The sequence below is a fragment of the Bombus flavifrons genome, chromosome 14 (assembly GCF_040668555.2).
Source record: "Bombus flavifrons isolate JBK064 chromosome 14, iyBomFlav1_principal, whole genome shotgun sequence".
Lineage (NCBI taxonomy): Eukaryota > Metazoa > Arthropoda > Insecta > Hymenoptera > Apidae > Bombus > Bombus flavifrons.
Window position 1 is genome coordinate 9,342,134 of NC_138455.1, and position 14,812 is coordinate 9,356,945.

At 38.1% G+C, this 14,812-nt stretch overlaps 2 protein-coding genes across 4 annotated transcripts in view; one reads left to right on the forward strand and one right to left on the reverse strand.

Annotated features, from left to right (window-relative positions):
- MED24 (mediator complex subunit 24) overlaps window positions 1–14,812 on the reverse strand; it is a 98,177-nt gene that overhangs the window by 28,702 nt on the left and 54,663 nt on the right. The window lies entirely within an intron of this gene.
- The window catches only part of pio (zona pellucida domain-containing protein piopio), a 72,949-nt gene that overhangs the window by 4,545 nt on the left and 53,592 nt on the right, over window positions 1–14,812 (forward strand). The window contains exons 2-3 of the mRNA XM_069127141.1: window positions 683–720; window positions 10,578–10,638. Of these exons, the coding sequence (XP_068983242.1) occupies window positions 685–720; window positions 10,578–10,638 (97 nt within the window). The 5' untranslated portion in view covers window positions 683–684. The remainder of the gene's footprint in view (window positions 1–682; window positions 721–10,577; window positions 10,639–14,812) is intronic.

Consider the following 14,812-nt stretch of genomic DNA (forward strand, 5'->3'; position numbering starts at 1 on the left):
CGTCCGCGTGCAAGGGCTACGGTCAAGCACGGTGGTCCAGTGTGTTCGAGGTCGTTCCTGTTCCGTGCACCGGCCTCTCTTGTTGCTCGAAAAAGTGAACGTTGCGTTATGTTCGGCCACCTCCGCGAAACACCGCGTCGCTTTCTCGACACAGCTCTACTAACCAGCTCGAAAACGTTTTCCCTGTATCAAAATCAAACCCTTCGACCCTTCCAATTTTTCTCCCATTTTCCCACCCTTTTCTCTCTCTATGTTCTCCGTATCAGCACGCGGCAAGATGGAGACGAGTTTCTTGTGTCTGCGAATCTTACAAACCTTCAGGCGTGTCGCGTCACTTGATTTATGATTCCGTGGAACATCGACGAGAAGGTCTCGACGATATCTCATGGATCTTTGTAATGTGCGAATGGAGGACGATTTTTTTGGCATCGAGAACCTCGTTACGTAGTCTGTTTAGTGTACAGTTAGCGAATCAAAGTTTGTTAGGTCGTGAGCAGAGACGTTTAACTGGATAGATGTACAAAGAACATCGAGTGGATGTATTAAGTAAGAAGATAGACCGGTCGTCGTGTGATTTTTCGTGTTTTGTTGCAAGTGTTCTCGCGCGAGAGACGTTTGCACGGTCGATCGTACTCATGGGAGTTCGACCCAGTTATTAATAAGACTTTCTCTTTTATTTTAGCCATGGACTGGCGGGGGATCGCACTGGCATTTTTATTGGTAAGTAAATGAAAAAGTCTTCTGACAGTCTCGAGATTACCCTAACAAGTATTTCGTATCAATTGCACAACCTTGATTCTTTAGATTCCTAAACATACCCACGATGTTTATGCATTTATATCCAGCACAGATGTATACAGATGGACAATGATAAACATAGATAGAAAAATTTGCAAAATATGAAAAGTAAAGTGTGTACATGTGTCGCAACGTGTAGTAAATGAAATTTACTTTTCAGCTTTAGTTTGTTTATCAGTGTTAATTATCATTAAGGATTGATGTAAATGATGAAAGATACTCTTTGAACTACACGAAACCTATATACGAGTGTAACCAATGATGCAATACGAAAATATTACAAACTTCGATACGTTTCTTCAACGTGTGAAACAGCTGGACCGCCCAATTTGAAATTTTCGCCTCTCGATTTTCACTGAATTTCAATTTCAATTTCGATGGTAGACAACAAGTACGTGTATGATACTTTCCCTCGTATCACGTCGTACGAAAAACGAGCATGACTGGAGAGCGTAGTATGTTGGCCAGGAATGTGGGGTATTATGTAATCCTTTGTTGGTACAACGTGCCGCTAAACCGACTGTCAGGAAAACTGTGTCGAGACGGCTGCAATATTTTTTATGCCCCGCAATTTTGCACCTCGAAGTTAATTTAAAGTGCAGCAATCCAGCGAAACGACGCTATCATGTACCAGCTCTTCGAGTCTCTTTAAATAATTTTACCTCGTTTACAGCTTTACGTTCGATGGAGATTGGGATAGAATTTGAAAAGATCGGATGTGAGATTCGCAAATTTATCCTTGGGACCTTAACGTATAATTAAACTGATATTATTCGCAGAACTTGTAGATTCGATGCGTCTATGGGAAATTGAAAGGTGTAAAAGTAAAATAAAAGATATGGAATACACGTAACGTATAAAAAAAAGTACGATGAAACAGATTTCTACTCGGATCCCATTTTTTCAGTTCTGTTTGTAAAAATCTGAACTTGGAAAAATATCCACGCTCTGACCATTAGTAAGATTTCAGTGATTAGTCAATGCAAAAATAATCTTTTCTATCGGTTGTGAAAGCTGTGTTGCATTAGTCCAATGATACAATAAATTTTCCTCTTTTTATGGAGCACGAATTTACTCAAACGAATCACTAGTATTTCGTATTGATTGCAATGATACAGTTTTTGTTTGAAACGTGTTTAACAAGCGTTACAAACTTTCCTGTTGCACGAGCTATTCAGCGAAATGAAGGCTGCACAAGATAATTTGAGTAGATACTTGCTCTTTTTATGATAATCATAGTAAACATCCTCGCAAAATGAAGCGTCGTTCTCTTGACAAAGAACTGTGGAATTGATGTCGTTAACTCATTCAAAGGTTGCAATTATGGGCCTGTGCAACGTTTAATAATCGACAAATAGCCTGGAATCTGGGAATTACACTGATTAGAACCTCAGGATTCTCGGAAGTGGACGTATAAAACTTACTAAACTTGCTAAAAAAAAGAAATCATATACCTATGCTGTAATGTTCCTTTATTCATTTCAAGAAATCCTATATACTGTTTGATCCTTACAGATATCAATTTTTTAATTGCATATTAACTTCCCAGAATAAATTCTATCGTGTCATAATATTCTACTCTAAAGAAGGACAAAGCCAGTGCAAGTGTCTCGACTTGTAATTTTGTGAATTACAAATTTCGCAAATGTTCGTGGTTTTATAAATTTTTGTGATCTTGCGAATTGCATTCGACCAAGGACAAGTGTCTGTATACTTTTGATCGATAACGTACGACTAAATGAAATAACGTCGACGCGCAAGTATAGTTTTATTTCTCCACTTGGAAATGGTCACCGATTTGAAAAGTGAACGTATGAACGTTCGCGTAAAGAAAAACCTCGATCTTGGTAGAAATTGCAAGTTTGTGAGAAGAAAGCGTGTAGGTGATCGCGAAGAAATCTTCGTCACACAGGAAATGCGAATTTCCAAGTGGATGCGTAAACTCGCACGATGTTCAACTGCTTGCGAGATCTCGATAAACATTTGCATGTGTAGAAAAGAAGAACTTTGGATCGGGTTCGCACGAAAAAGTAGCAAAACTCTCGAGCAGATGCAAACGTTTACGGAACACCGAGCACACTCCAGAAGAATACACTGAAATTTCTAACTGGTTGATCAGCGCGAGTGCAAACAAGTCGCCAAGTATACCGTCACTAAATATGTGTACAACACGAAGAGCACAGATCTTAAAATATCCGAAAGGACAGTGTGAAAGAAAAGAGCCAAGAAAGTTTCACGTTTAGCAGGAAGCAATAAAATGGAGGGAAAAGGAAGAAGAGGAAACCTATGGAGCGCGTTGCTGCGTAAAAATCACGCCATGCGGAGACTGAAAATTCAAAGTTATTCGAACAGCGCGATGCAAATATTTGCACGAATGTTGTGTATGCAAGAGAAAGAGGTACGATCGCTAGAGAAACAGCCACGCCCACTTCTACTTGCTGTTCTTTTAAATATCGGCGCATGATCTCGGAGAGGTCCCTGCAGCTCGTTTTCACAGACGTTTCACTGTGAAGTCGATAGGAGAACCGATACCGGAAGTGAGCCTCTAAACGCTCCCTTGCCAGCAGTTCACACGTACCAAGAAAGAGGAAGATGGAATGTGAACTTTCGGCACTGTTTAGAAAATAATTTATGTTCGTGTACTACTCGAAGCAGCTAGGAGGAGACCCTATTTATTTTACAATTCTATTTTACCGCGAACACAAAGAATAATACATTTTGCACCGCGTTATAAAGCTGACTAATTGAATAAAGGGAATTTAATTGAATTTAATATCCGCATAAAATTTGTCTGTAATAAACATATAGATGGATAATAGATAATAAAATTTTATACCATAAGTATTATTCTGTTGCACATCGAAATTCATCGAAATAATTCCTTTACCATAGGAAATCCAAGTATCGTAGGTTTCTAATTTAACGAACGTTGCTTGGCTGAATGCATAACGAATAAACATACGTATTTTCTACTGAAGTAAGACGCATGCAAAACTCGCGTCAACGTTATTCGTAATAGAATTATTCTTACCATTCCTATCATTAAAAACAGAATTTATTTTTATGTTTGCTTATAATATTTTTTATAATAGTGCACGTGATTTCACATAATACAAAAGCTAAAGATGCTAGTGGACGGTGGACTAATCGGCAGGATAAAGCAATTGGATTTCTCTGTTTATGGACACATGCTAGAGGGAACGTTATCGCACGAACGGTCAATAGAAAATCACGTTTGTTTTAGACCGAGAGAAAGTCGTCAGTGACGCGACCAAGTTTAGAACGAGGATTGCGTAAATGATTTTTCACTGATTTGTCGAATACTATCGTTCTGCGTAACGTTCGTCGGACAAGGGCGTTCAGTTGGAAGCGAAACAAATTTCTAAGTGAATCTAATCAGGAAATTTGAATATCCAAATTTAGAATGATTATCTCGATGAGCGATGGACGTGTCAAAGAAGAGAGCGTGGGTGTTCCTTTTGAAATACGAAATTTCACGGAGAGCCTGCAATCTCTGGCTACACCCACGCAACATCGGCCACTTTCAAGCTTTTTTTTCTGCCACTCGCACGTCACCTTCAACAATGCTCATTTAGTATCTTAAATCTGATTTCGTTGGTCGTGTTTCGTAGCTTCCCGATTGTTTCGAAAATACTTCGTGCAATTGTACCGACAGAATTGACGCAATTAAGGAAAATTTACCTTTCAGCCGATGTACACGTATACCAGATAATTTCGCCTTGTCAACTTTATGTAATTTGACGCGAATCTTTCAAACAAGCAAAGAATCTATATAATTCTACATTTCTTATTATCAATTTACACGTTGAGGAATTTATTAACATAGATTGACTCTCCCTTTTATTCTTTCATTCGTATTTCCAAAGCAGAATTGGCATTTTCTTCTGAAAGATCTTTTACAAACATTGAAATTGTATAAGGTAGCAGAGACGCTTCAATAAATGTTGACAAATTTTCTCAGATTTTTTGAAAACTTACCACAGTGACGCTATTCATTGTTCTCTCAATGGATTACAAATTGCATGAAATTTTTAAATGTTTTACATAACACGCTTGACATGTCCGCGACAAAGTTCCTGTAACTGTGTTCCGATACTTTCGTGAACGACTGTACGAACGAAAAATTACAGTACATTATACTCTTATATGAATCGTTTGTCCCCTGATGAGTTCAAATAAATATACGATCCTGCCTTATCTGGAAATAAAGGAGTCTGCGGGAAAACCAGTCCTTTCGATAAAGATCGCAACGTATTTCAGCGAAAAGCGTGCAACGATGACGTCATTTAGATACTTATAGAGATACAACGATCGAGTAGAAGCGAATGAGTAATGTAACTTGCGTTATGCCAGCAGGATCGTACGCTGGGAGGCGTTTTCAAGGAGATCTCAACCTACGCTATATGTGCGACTACGTCGATCCGATTATCCATTGATTCACTTGATAACTTGCTTGCTTAGGGTCAATTAGAATGTACGATAATATTTTGTTGTCCCTTGATACACGTTTCTTACAGGATCGAACGTTCCCATTAAATCAGCGTTGGAAATGTTAGTTGCAAAATCTCGCAGTTAACGGCCACATCTAAGAACGATTATTTACCATTATTTAACCATAAGAACGAAGAGGAAGATTTCACGTCGTGTGACGAGAGCAATTGTGTTCAATTATGCTGTAAAATTGTTTCCGACGCTCACGTGATATAGAATATTTGCTTGCTATTCAAAGGACAGGAGAAATCTTCCTTTTACCGTGAAACCAACATCCCAGGACTTTGAGTCCAAGAATAAACAGAAAATAAGACTCTGTTCTCTGGGTTCTCAATCCGGATTCCTCAAGAGTCGTAAAACAGCTTGCAGAGAGCTAGCACTGGCTCGAGGTACGTCGAGGTATAACAACGGTGGCTTAGGAATTTGAATAATTAAAATAATTGAAAGTTTCGTACCGGTGAATTTTAAATATACGTAGGAAATGATCGCAAGAATAATTGAAGAGTGCTTGTAGCGTCAGGACACCGCAAGTGTCAAGAAATAAGTTTGTCAGGAAGAAAATAAAACTTGCACGTTGATGCAGTCGAAATTCGCAAAAAAGAAAAGTATACCCGTGGAGAATCAAATTCTACGAGAACATTCAATTCCGTTCTTCAAACCATCGAGCTACTAAATTGGATCATCGATCGCTGTAATTACTTTTAGACTAAGATTTTTTGCAACTAATTAGATATTAAGTTAGAATGATTTCTAATGAGTTTACCGTGCCTTGTTAAACACGTAATGGTCGTAAAGATAAAAAGGTGATCTTTATGTACAGACAAGTTGAGGTACGGCTTGAGAGACACTGATTTATGCAAATAATCCCAGAACGACCTTGAAATAACTTGCGCATTTTCATCATTTTTGTACGAAAGTCATACGTGTACTTTGGAAGATGTTCATGTCGGTAGACTATAGTTGCAATTATTATACTTTGTATTACTGCGAGGTTACATGGATCGTATTTCAAAGTCTCATCCTTGAAAGATAAACGTGGATATAGATCTGAGCTTTGTACGCCCATCGATCGACATCAGCCTCGAGGCGGATTTTTTTACGAAACTGCATTTCGCGCTGTATCCTTGCGATTATGTGTAATTGGATCAAACACGAACGTGAGTGTTTAACTGACGGCGTTGTATAAACGAGGCTTCTGCATGCGACTCCGCGTACCCGTATATGGCACTTGCAGTTTTACTATCCGATAGAAACCATAGCAGAGTAACCTTCTCCACCATAACACGAGTTCCGTTCTCTGACACACCCTATCGTGAGACGAGTTGACATGAACATAATTGCGGGGTGTAAAAGATCGTGTTCGAAGATTAAGTACCTTACCTGTCAATTACATATTCATATTAGATTGACACGTATGAAACGTCGCTTCATTAAGGTTTAAATTTGGCGGGGTAATACTACTCGTTAAATTTTGTCCAATGGATAATTATCAACAAATTAAGGAAGAAGAAATTTGCTGTAAATCGCGTTCTAAAGCACGTTGACAGCCTTTCAAACAAATCTGCGTTTTTCATTTTCTAATTGAATTTGTGGAAATATTTACAAAGTTTTACCCGTTTCGAAGTTCTTCAGATTAGGGAACAAATCTCTAGGTCTATAGTATCTCTAGCTACCTATAACTACCTCTAGGGAGGTCTATAGTATCGTCCAGCGGTAATATATTGAAAGAAGAAGCATTGGCAGAAATCGGCAACGAATTGAAGATGTGATCAAACGTGTATGAAAGAAACGTGTTTCATTTCGCGTGTACGTTGGTATCTTTCCTAGAATTTACGACGCCTGTTTAAGCACATGCGAAATGGCCGCTGACTCGCTGAACCACTTTCATCGACACACACCGATAAGTACATTTAACAACGCCGATGTCGGTGTTTATTAGACAATTTCTCTAATGTCGTTTTCGTGTGGTATAACTTTCGATGTGAGAAACGTATCGCAAACTCTCACTTTCCATCCAAAGAACCAATTTGTATTTTATTTGTTTCGTCTCTATATCCTAATATGGAATTCTAATGTAGATATATAATAGTACTATCGGTGGATCACTGCTCGAATAAAACCAGTTCAAGGTTACGTGGATCTGCCACGAAGACATCAGACCATCGTCGGGTATACAAGAAGAAAAAGAGCTGGACGTAACGCTTACATCGACACGGTGCAACTTGGATCAACTCCGACAATTACACGCTCACCTAATCCATAGAGCAGTAGTTGCCCGAGTCTACTACGTAATGTCGATACCTAAATCGGCATGGATTGGAAAATAAAAGTGTGTCGAGGGAGTAAGAGGTGTCTCGAGTGCCCTTGCTACGTTCACCGTCATCGCATCACGTCGGAGAACGTTTATTTCACTGTGGACAAGTTTTTGCAATTCTCCTTCTTCCCTTTCTTTATTCTTTTTATTATTACTGCAACCTTCAAATCTCGGAAGAATAAGAAAACTCAGTTGGAGAAATTGGGTTTAAGAAGCCATCAAATATACTTGAATCTGTTCAGTCGCAACTAAAGAGAAGTCAATCGAAAGGAGATTACGGCAAAGAAGCAGAATGTAGAATAAATAAATTTGTTTCTTTGCGTTGCAAAAAGAGAGCATTGCTAAACAAGATGATCAATGTCTTGATCACCGTTATTGCATAAACATCTTGGGTCATCGGTTATATCAACTCTACTATAATGATCAGCTCTGCGAGCAATTTATCCTAACGATCAATTCTCTCGAAAGGCTTTTATTAAGGAATCAAGGTTCTAAATTATCGTTGCAACAATTTTCAACAAACGCCCCCCTCTCTTTAGTCGTCGATTATTAAAATTCATACATCGTTCGATATTAAACATAACGATATTACGTGATCCTCTTCTCTTTCTTTAAAGTTTCCCTCAAACTGTACATTTTTCTAAGCTATTATTCCTCATAAAGCATTCGTCAAATTCAAAAGAATGAATTATGGATGATGAATTGCATAAACACTGAGTTATTCATGGATTGTTAATTATTGTTTAATTTTCTATGTCTAATGATAAGACAGGATGAAATATAATTATGATGCACGTAACTATACAGACCTAATGTTTAAGTACTGTTACGAGTTGGCATGTTTTATCGGATAGGGTAATTAGAACCGATCCAGACTTGCAACACAATGTTCGTCCTTTCCATTATCCAATTGGCCTTACCATATACGTGCACGTATGGTCGCCTTTAGAGGTCTTATTTACATCGAGCTTCTTGTTCATCTTATCGATCATTTGCCGGGCTAAACAATTTTGATTACGATGCAATCTATTTCGAAGGACACGCTCGAGGAACGCTGATAATGAAATTTTCTGATATATGCTACGTTAGAGATTGCTTGCAAAAGTATTCGATCGTTTATGATTTTGAAGTTATACTAGCACTTTGAATCAATGAGACTCAACCATCGTGATTGTATTGACGAGACTTGAAACAAATTGAAAATGTACGTAGAAACTACAAGATATCTGGGGCAAGTACTATTATACATCTCACAATTATATAAATGTTATACTAGCACTTTGAATCAATGAGATTCAACCATCGTGATTATATTGACGAGACTTGAAACAAATTGAAAATGTACGTAGAAACTACAAGATATCTGGGGCAAGTACTATTATACATCTCGCAATTATATATAAGTTATATTAGCACTTATATTAGCATAGTTATATTAGCAAGTTATATTAGCACTTTGAATTAATGAGACTCAACCATCGTGATTATATTAACGAGACTCGAAACAAATTGAAAATGTACGTAGAAACTACAAGATATCTGGGGCAAGTACTATTATACATCTCGCAATTATATATAAGTTATATTAGTAGTTATATTAACATAGTTATATTAGCAAGTTATATTAGCAAGTTATATTAGGACTTTGAATTAATGAGACTCAACCATCGTGATTATATTAACGAGACTTGAAACAAATTGAAAATGTACGTAGAAACTACAAGATATCTGAGGCAGGTGTTATTATACATCTCGCAATTATATATAAGTTATATTAGCACTTTGAATCAATGAGACTCAACCATCGTGATTATATTGACGGGACTTGAAACAAATTGAAAATGTACGTAGAAACTACAAGATATCTGGGGCAAGTGTTATTATACATCTCGCAATTAAATATCATAAAGATATTTAAGCGATCAATTATTCGTATACGCTGTATACTAACTTTTTACAAAATATCCGGTTATTGCAATTAATTCGATGTAAAATTCAATGTTTCGAGTGGTTCTAATTGATTGGCCAAGGACTGTGCGAGTACAGAGACCTTCCAAATTAAAATTCAGTACTAATAAAAACAGTTAATTGATGAGAAAAAATGTGCGTCAAGCATTGTGTGTCAGATTATCGGATGTGTTCAATTGGCACGTTTTCCACGGATCCTTGTGGCTAATAATCAAGTTTAATCGATGAGAAACGGACTCTCGCGTTTCCACGCGCCTCTGAAATCGCATGATTCATACACACTTCGAGCAATACCGGAGAGAGTCGAGCGAATCATGGTTTCAGCCTGACATTTTCGCAAGGATTTTTCAGTCGATGACGCGATCTTTGATCCGGGACTGGATTCTCGAATATGTCATTATTGAAACCTTCTCTATCGATCCTTTCTTATGACTGATCGTACGTGTCCTCAAAGCTTCTTATATCAGTCAGTGAACTTTCCCTTAGTCGTTGCACCTAATGATTAATTAGAAATATTATTTACCTGAATCTGAATGTTTTCATTATTTGATAGGTGGATTGTCAGAAATGTTACGAACTTTCCAAACGAGTTTAACATTATCACAGGTACTACCTTTCGATATATTGCCATTGGTAAATAAAAAAAGAACCACTGTTCGCCAAACAAAAGAAGAGATCTTACACTTCGATAAAAAGATGTTCAACGTTCCTCACGAATTTACATCACCTTATTCATGCATTCCGATCTTTACGAAACATTTCTTTCACGAGCAGAGAACTAACAGAACTACTTTTTCAACTTTTCTTAAATCTTCGAACAACTTTATGCATTCTGTATATTTCTGTATCTTCGAAATTTCCCACAAATGCAAAAATATCTTCGGTCTAATCATCGCCGTCCCACGCTATCCCTTGTTCGTCTTATCTATAGGGACGAACGATTCTCTAAGGACAATCTAACGAGCATCGCTCTTCTTTTTTTCAGATCACAATAGCGAGGCACAGCACCACACAAGCGGCCCAAATACCCGAGCAGCTGCCTACATGTGAGTACATATACACGTCTGTAGCGCTTTCTAATTGTCAGTGTGGCAGCGATAACTAATTAGACGGAGGGTCAATTAACCGAGAACCTCCTCTGGTCGACTTGATGGTGGAATCGGTGGCCACCTGCCAGTGAATTGTCTCTCCCATGGAAAACGTTTCCTGTTGAATCAAACGATCAGATAAAAAAGAAAAAGGAAAAAAAATAGATGCTTTCCACGCGTGCGTACGCACTTTCTAAAGAGCACAATACGCGTCAGTCGGCGATGACAATGATTCCACGAACAATGACCGGTTTATGAACAGGTCTAATTAGTCTGGCAGGGAGCGGTCGTCGTCTTGATTGATCGAGATGTTCAATTAATTACGCTCGCGACTAATTACCGGCGAGCCGTTGGCGGAGAATAAGCGGACTAATTAGAGAGACGTTTTAATCTGCGCTTCGAAAAAGCATACCATCATTCGATATGATCGCGTGTAGTCAAGGATCATAGCAACGATTAGTGGCTCAATCGCTGCATCATCGCTGAAAGTCGATTTTGTCGTTTCTTGAATTTATAATTGCGTGTAATTATTTCTGATGGACTCATAGCAGCCACTGTTAGATTCTATAAGGGCAAGTTGAAAATATCTTTATGGCATGTTTTCACATGTTGTGATATGGAAATGAACTTGAGAATACATGTTTCCTTCATCTTGGTCTTAGCGACGTAAGATACATAAAATGCGCGACGTTAATTAATTACGATTTAATTATATACGTGTACGTTGTCAAATATGGGATTACGCGTAAAATGAGTTACGGGTGGGCAAAAAATTCAGAAACCAGAACTTTTCTACTCTGCTATGGCTTGTAATTCGTGTTACCTATTGGTAATTCACGATACGTCGATAGTAACCGTTTGGCGATACAAGTTAATCGAGCTTCGAAGAATCTATCGATCGAAATCGTTGAGGTAGAATAATAATCGAAAGAAAGGGAAAAGAATGGTCAAGAAGAGAGGCTTTCCAGACGAGCAACGACCTTCCTCGGAAGACATTGCTTCGGTGGAAGGTGAACGCAGTCGTGTGACCTACATTCTCATGTGGCGACCAGAGAAAGATCACGGAGAGAAGAGAAAGAGGCTGAGACGAGATACAAACGAGACGAAACGAGATGAAGATTACAAACAGAGACGACCAGACGATTACAAACAGAGACAACCATACGATTTCCTCCTCAACATCGATGCGAATCGAAAGTCCTTGCGAACGACGGCCAAACACTTTCAGCCTTTTACCTTTTACCATCGAGTTCCGCCAGAATTTCACCGACTACCATATTGTGTCAATTTGGAAAAAGATCCTGCAAAGAATCTTCTCTCAAGAACCAAACCGATCGACTCCTCCTTTTCTAAATTCTTCGTTCTTTCTGTAGTTTCACTATTTTCATAATTCAAGTTATGACCTTTTTTATCATTCGAAATTTATTCACTGACTCTTACAATGAATACTAAATCTTAGATATTTTATATATTCTTGAATACATTGTGTATTCTATACACCTTGGCATCTTTAAATTTTCATTTTTCTATTCTGTCAAAAATTATAATATTCAACACGCGTCTGTAGTTAATACGAAGTTTGTGTCGATATTCGAATAGCTGTAATGTCGATGTCAATTGTGTAAAAGAATAGGAGGATCGCCTGTGCATAAAAATGGCTGGATTCTTTCGCAACGTTTCAGTATTTTGCAATGGATCGTGCTTCAAATTTTGCATTAATCTCTGACGAAAACGTTGCACGACCTAGCTTCAGCCATGACTCATATTACACAGATAGCTTGTGACAGACTGTGACATGATAAGATCGAAACTTAGAAATTGATTACGCGCTTACGTGCAATAATATTGTATTGATAATAAGCGTACAATAGATGATTTTACTTTCATTCGCTACATGACACCATAGTTCCTCGACTATGCAAAATCTACTCCTCGAATACGTAAATTTCTCCCGTCTGCGACAGTGATTTATGAATGACTAGACAAAATATTTATAAAAAAAAGAGAAGAAGACTGAAAATTGATACGACAGAGTCGCACGTTTTAATCTAATTTGACACGGCAAATTTGATATGTTTTTATTCAATATATACACATATAAATACACATAAGACATAATATATACACATATAAAAATTATTCATAGTGGTGATCAAGCGGTGTGATCACGTAAGTATAGGCAATGTAAAAAGAGTATCTTAAAAAGTTTTAGCGAATTGAATGGAATTCCTCGGGTGTCGCGACAAGACGGGAAAAACCAGAGGAAAATTCAACCTAGTGCACTTAGAAACCCACCGTAATGGATTTATGTAACGACTTCGATTACGTTGCTTCGAACCAACGATTAATGAGTCGAACCTCTTTTTACCACCACGTCTGACGAATCGAAAGTGCCCCTCGCCACTGGCCTTTTACTTTTTATCGTTCGTTCCAGAGAACTGTGGAGAACGAGTCGCATATCGAACGGCGAAACACGTACTGGTCGCGATTATTACTTTGACATTTCACAAACTACCGAGAATTGTATTATTATACATATATTTTTATATTTCTTTCGCAAACTATGCTCGTTAGATCTCGTTTCGTATTATGAGATACATTCGAAGATATATCACTCGCGATGATTAATGGGTAGCACGCACGCACAGGTCAGATTCTGAAATCATTATAAATTGTAATATGATTTCTATATACTTTATTAAACAGCGCTTGCGATTAAACGATATTCGATGTTAGATGGTTAGAAACTTTTTCAAACGTACCCTCGAGTTAAATTTCCGGCTGTTAACGAAGCAAAGCAAAAACGATCTATACTACGCAGTGTTAGCGTGAAAAATGCGGACGCGATGCAAGTACGCCAATTGTGCGCGATTCGGTTTCAGTTAAATCGAGAGTGTGGTTTCCGCGTCGCAGAGCATCGAGGGTACAGAAGCAAGCTCGAGGATTTCTCGAATACCTTGACTTTTATGGGGAAACGCGGTAAAAAGTGAGATCATCCCGAGTTCTATCCATAAATGTACAGCGTTCAGATCGAAGCACTTGTTCCGGTCGAAATGTTCTCTCTCGATAATTGAAGATGATCGGTTGTTTCCTTTTGAAACGTAATGTTTTTTCAATTTTAAACGAATATAGTTGAACGAATAATTAAAACGATATATTCGATTCTCGCTAGCGTTGCGATACTAAAACTCTATTCGGTTAAGCTTGTCGCATCAGTACCGGCTGTGAAAGTGTTAATTACACTACAGAATGACCTAAAGAAGAAATTATAGATTTATCTTGCAATTCTTCGCGAAGCGGAAAACGTCAATCTCGGCGCGACAAACGTCATTGTTCATCCGGACAGCGGTCGGTTGTTTGCTCTTCCAAGAGAAACCGCGCCTAGGAGGAAAGTTGTTTTTTCCTCCTCGCATTGGCTTTTGCATGCGGGCACGTTTCGTCTCTTGTCGTAAACGACTGTCGTTTGCGAGCTATTATCCTCAACGTAAAATATCCATTGTGCTACTCTCAATGAACGCTATGCTAATATTCTGAAATACGTGACACAACTTTATTTTCGTAAGCTGTAAAAATATAAATAAAGAATTTATGAATAATTTATGGATGAATGGACGATGAATGTACATAGGGAACGTGTTAATTCTCGTTTATACATGAAAATGCTCGCGCTCAGAATCGTGAAACTTCTCTGAATCTTTCGTTTTCTTCGACTACGACCTGAGAATCATTGATTTACTCGATTAACGAACGTATCGAGATTTCCTTTTGTACGTTCACTTTTCATTTCGCCCCTATCGCCCGTCCAAGGTAAACTCCAAGGCCGTTTCAATTCGCACGCGTTCATTGCGACTCAGTTAAAATCGCGACTTTCGTAAAAGCGAATACGCGGAATAACTTTAAGTGGAATAATCAACAGTTCGGAAGAAGCTTTTCTGCCCTTTTAGTTTCCAATCGATTAGTCCGAGGATATTTATACAAATTCACATATTTTTACGAACACAAGTGGAATATATTGAAATATCGAGTCAATCGACGAACGAGTCGTTCTAGAAATAAATGCCAATAAAGATAACAGAGTCGTATCTTGATCAGTGCGAAGGCAATTACAGTTTTATCAAGGCAAAAAGTTAAA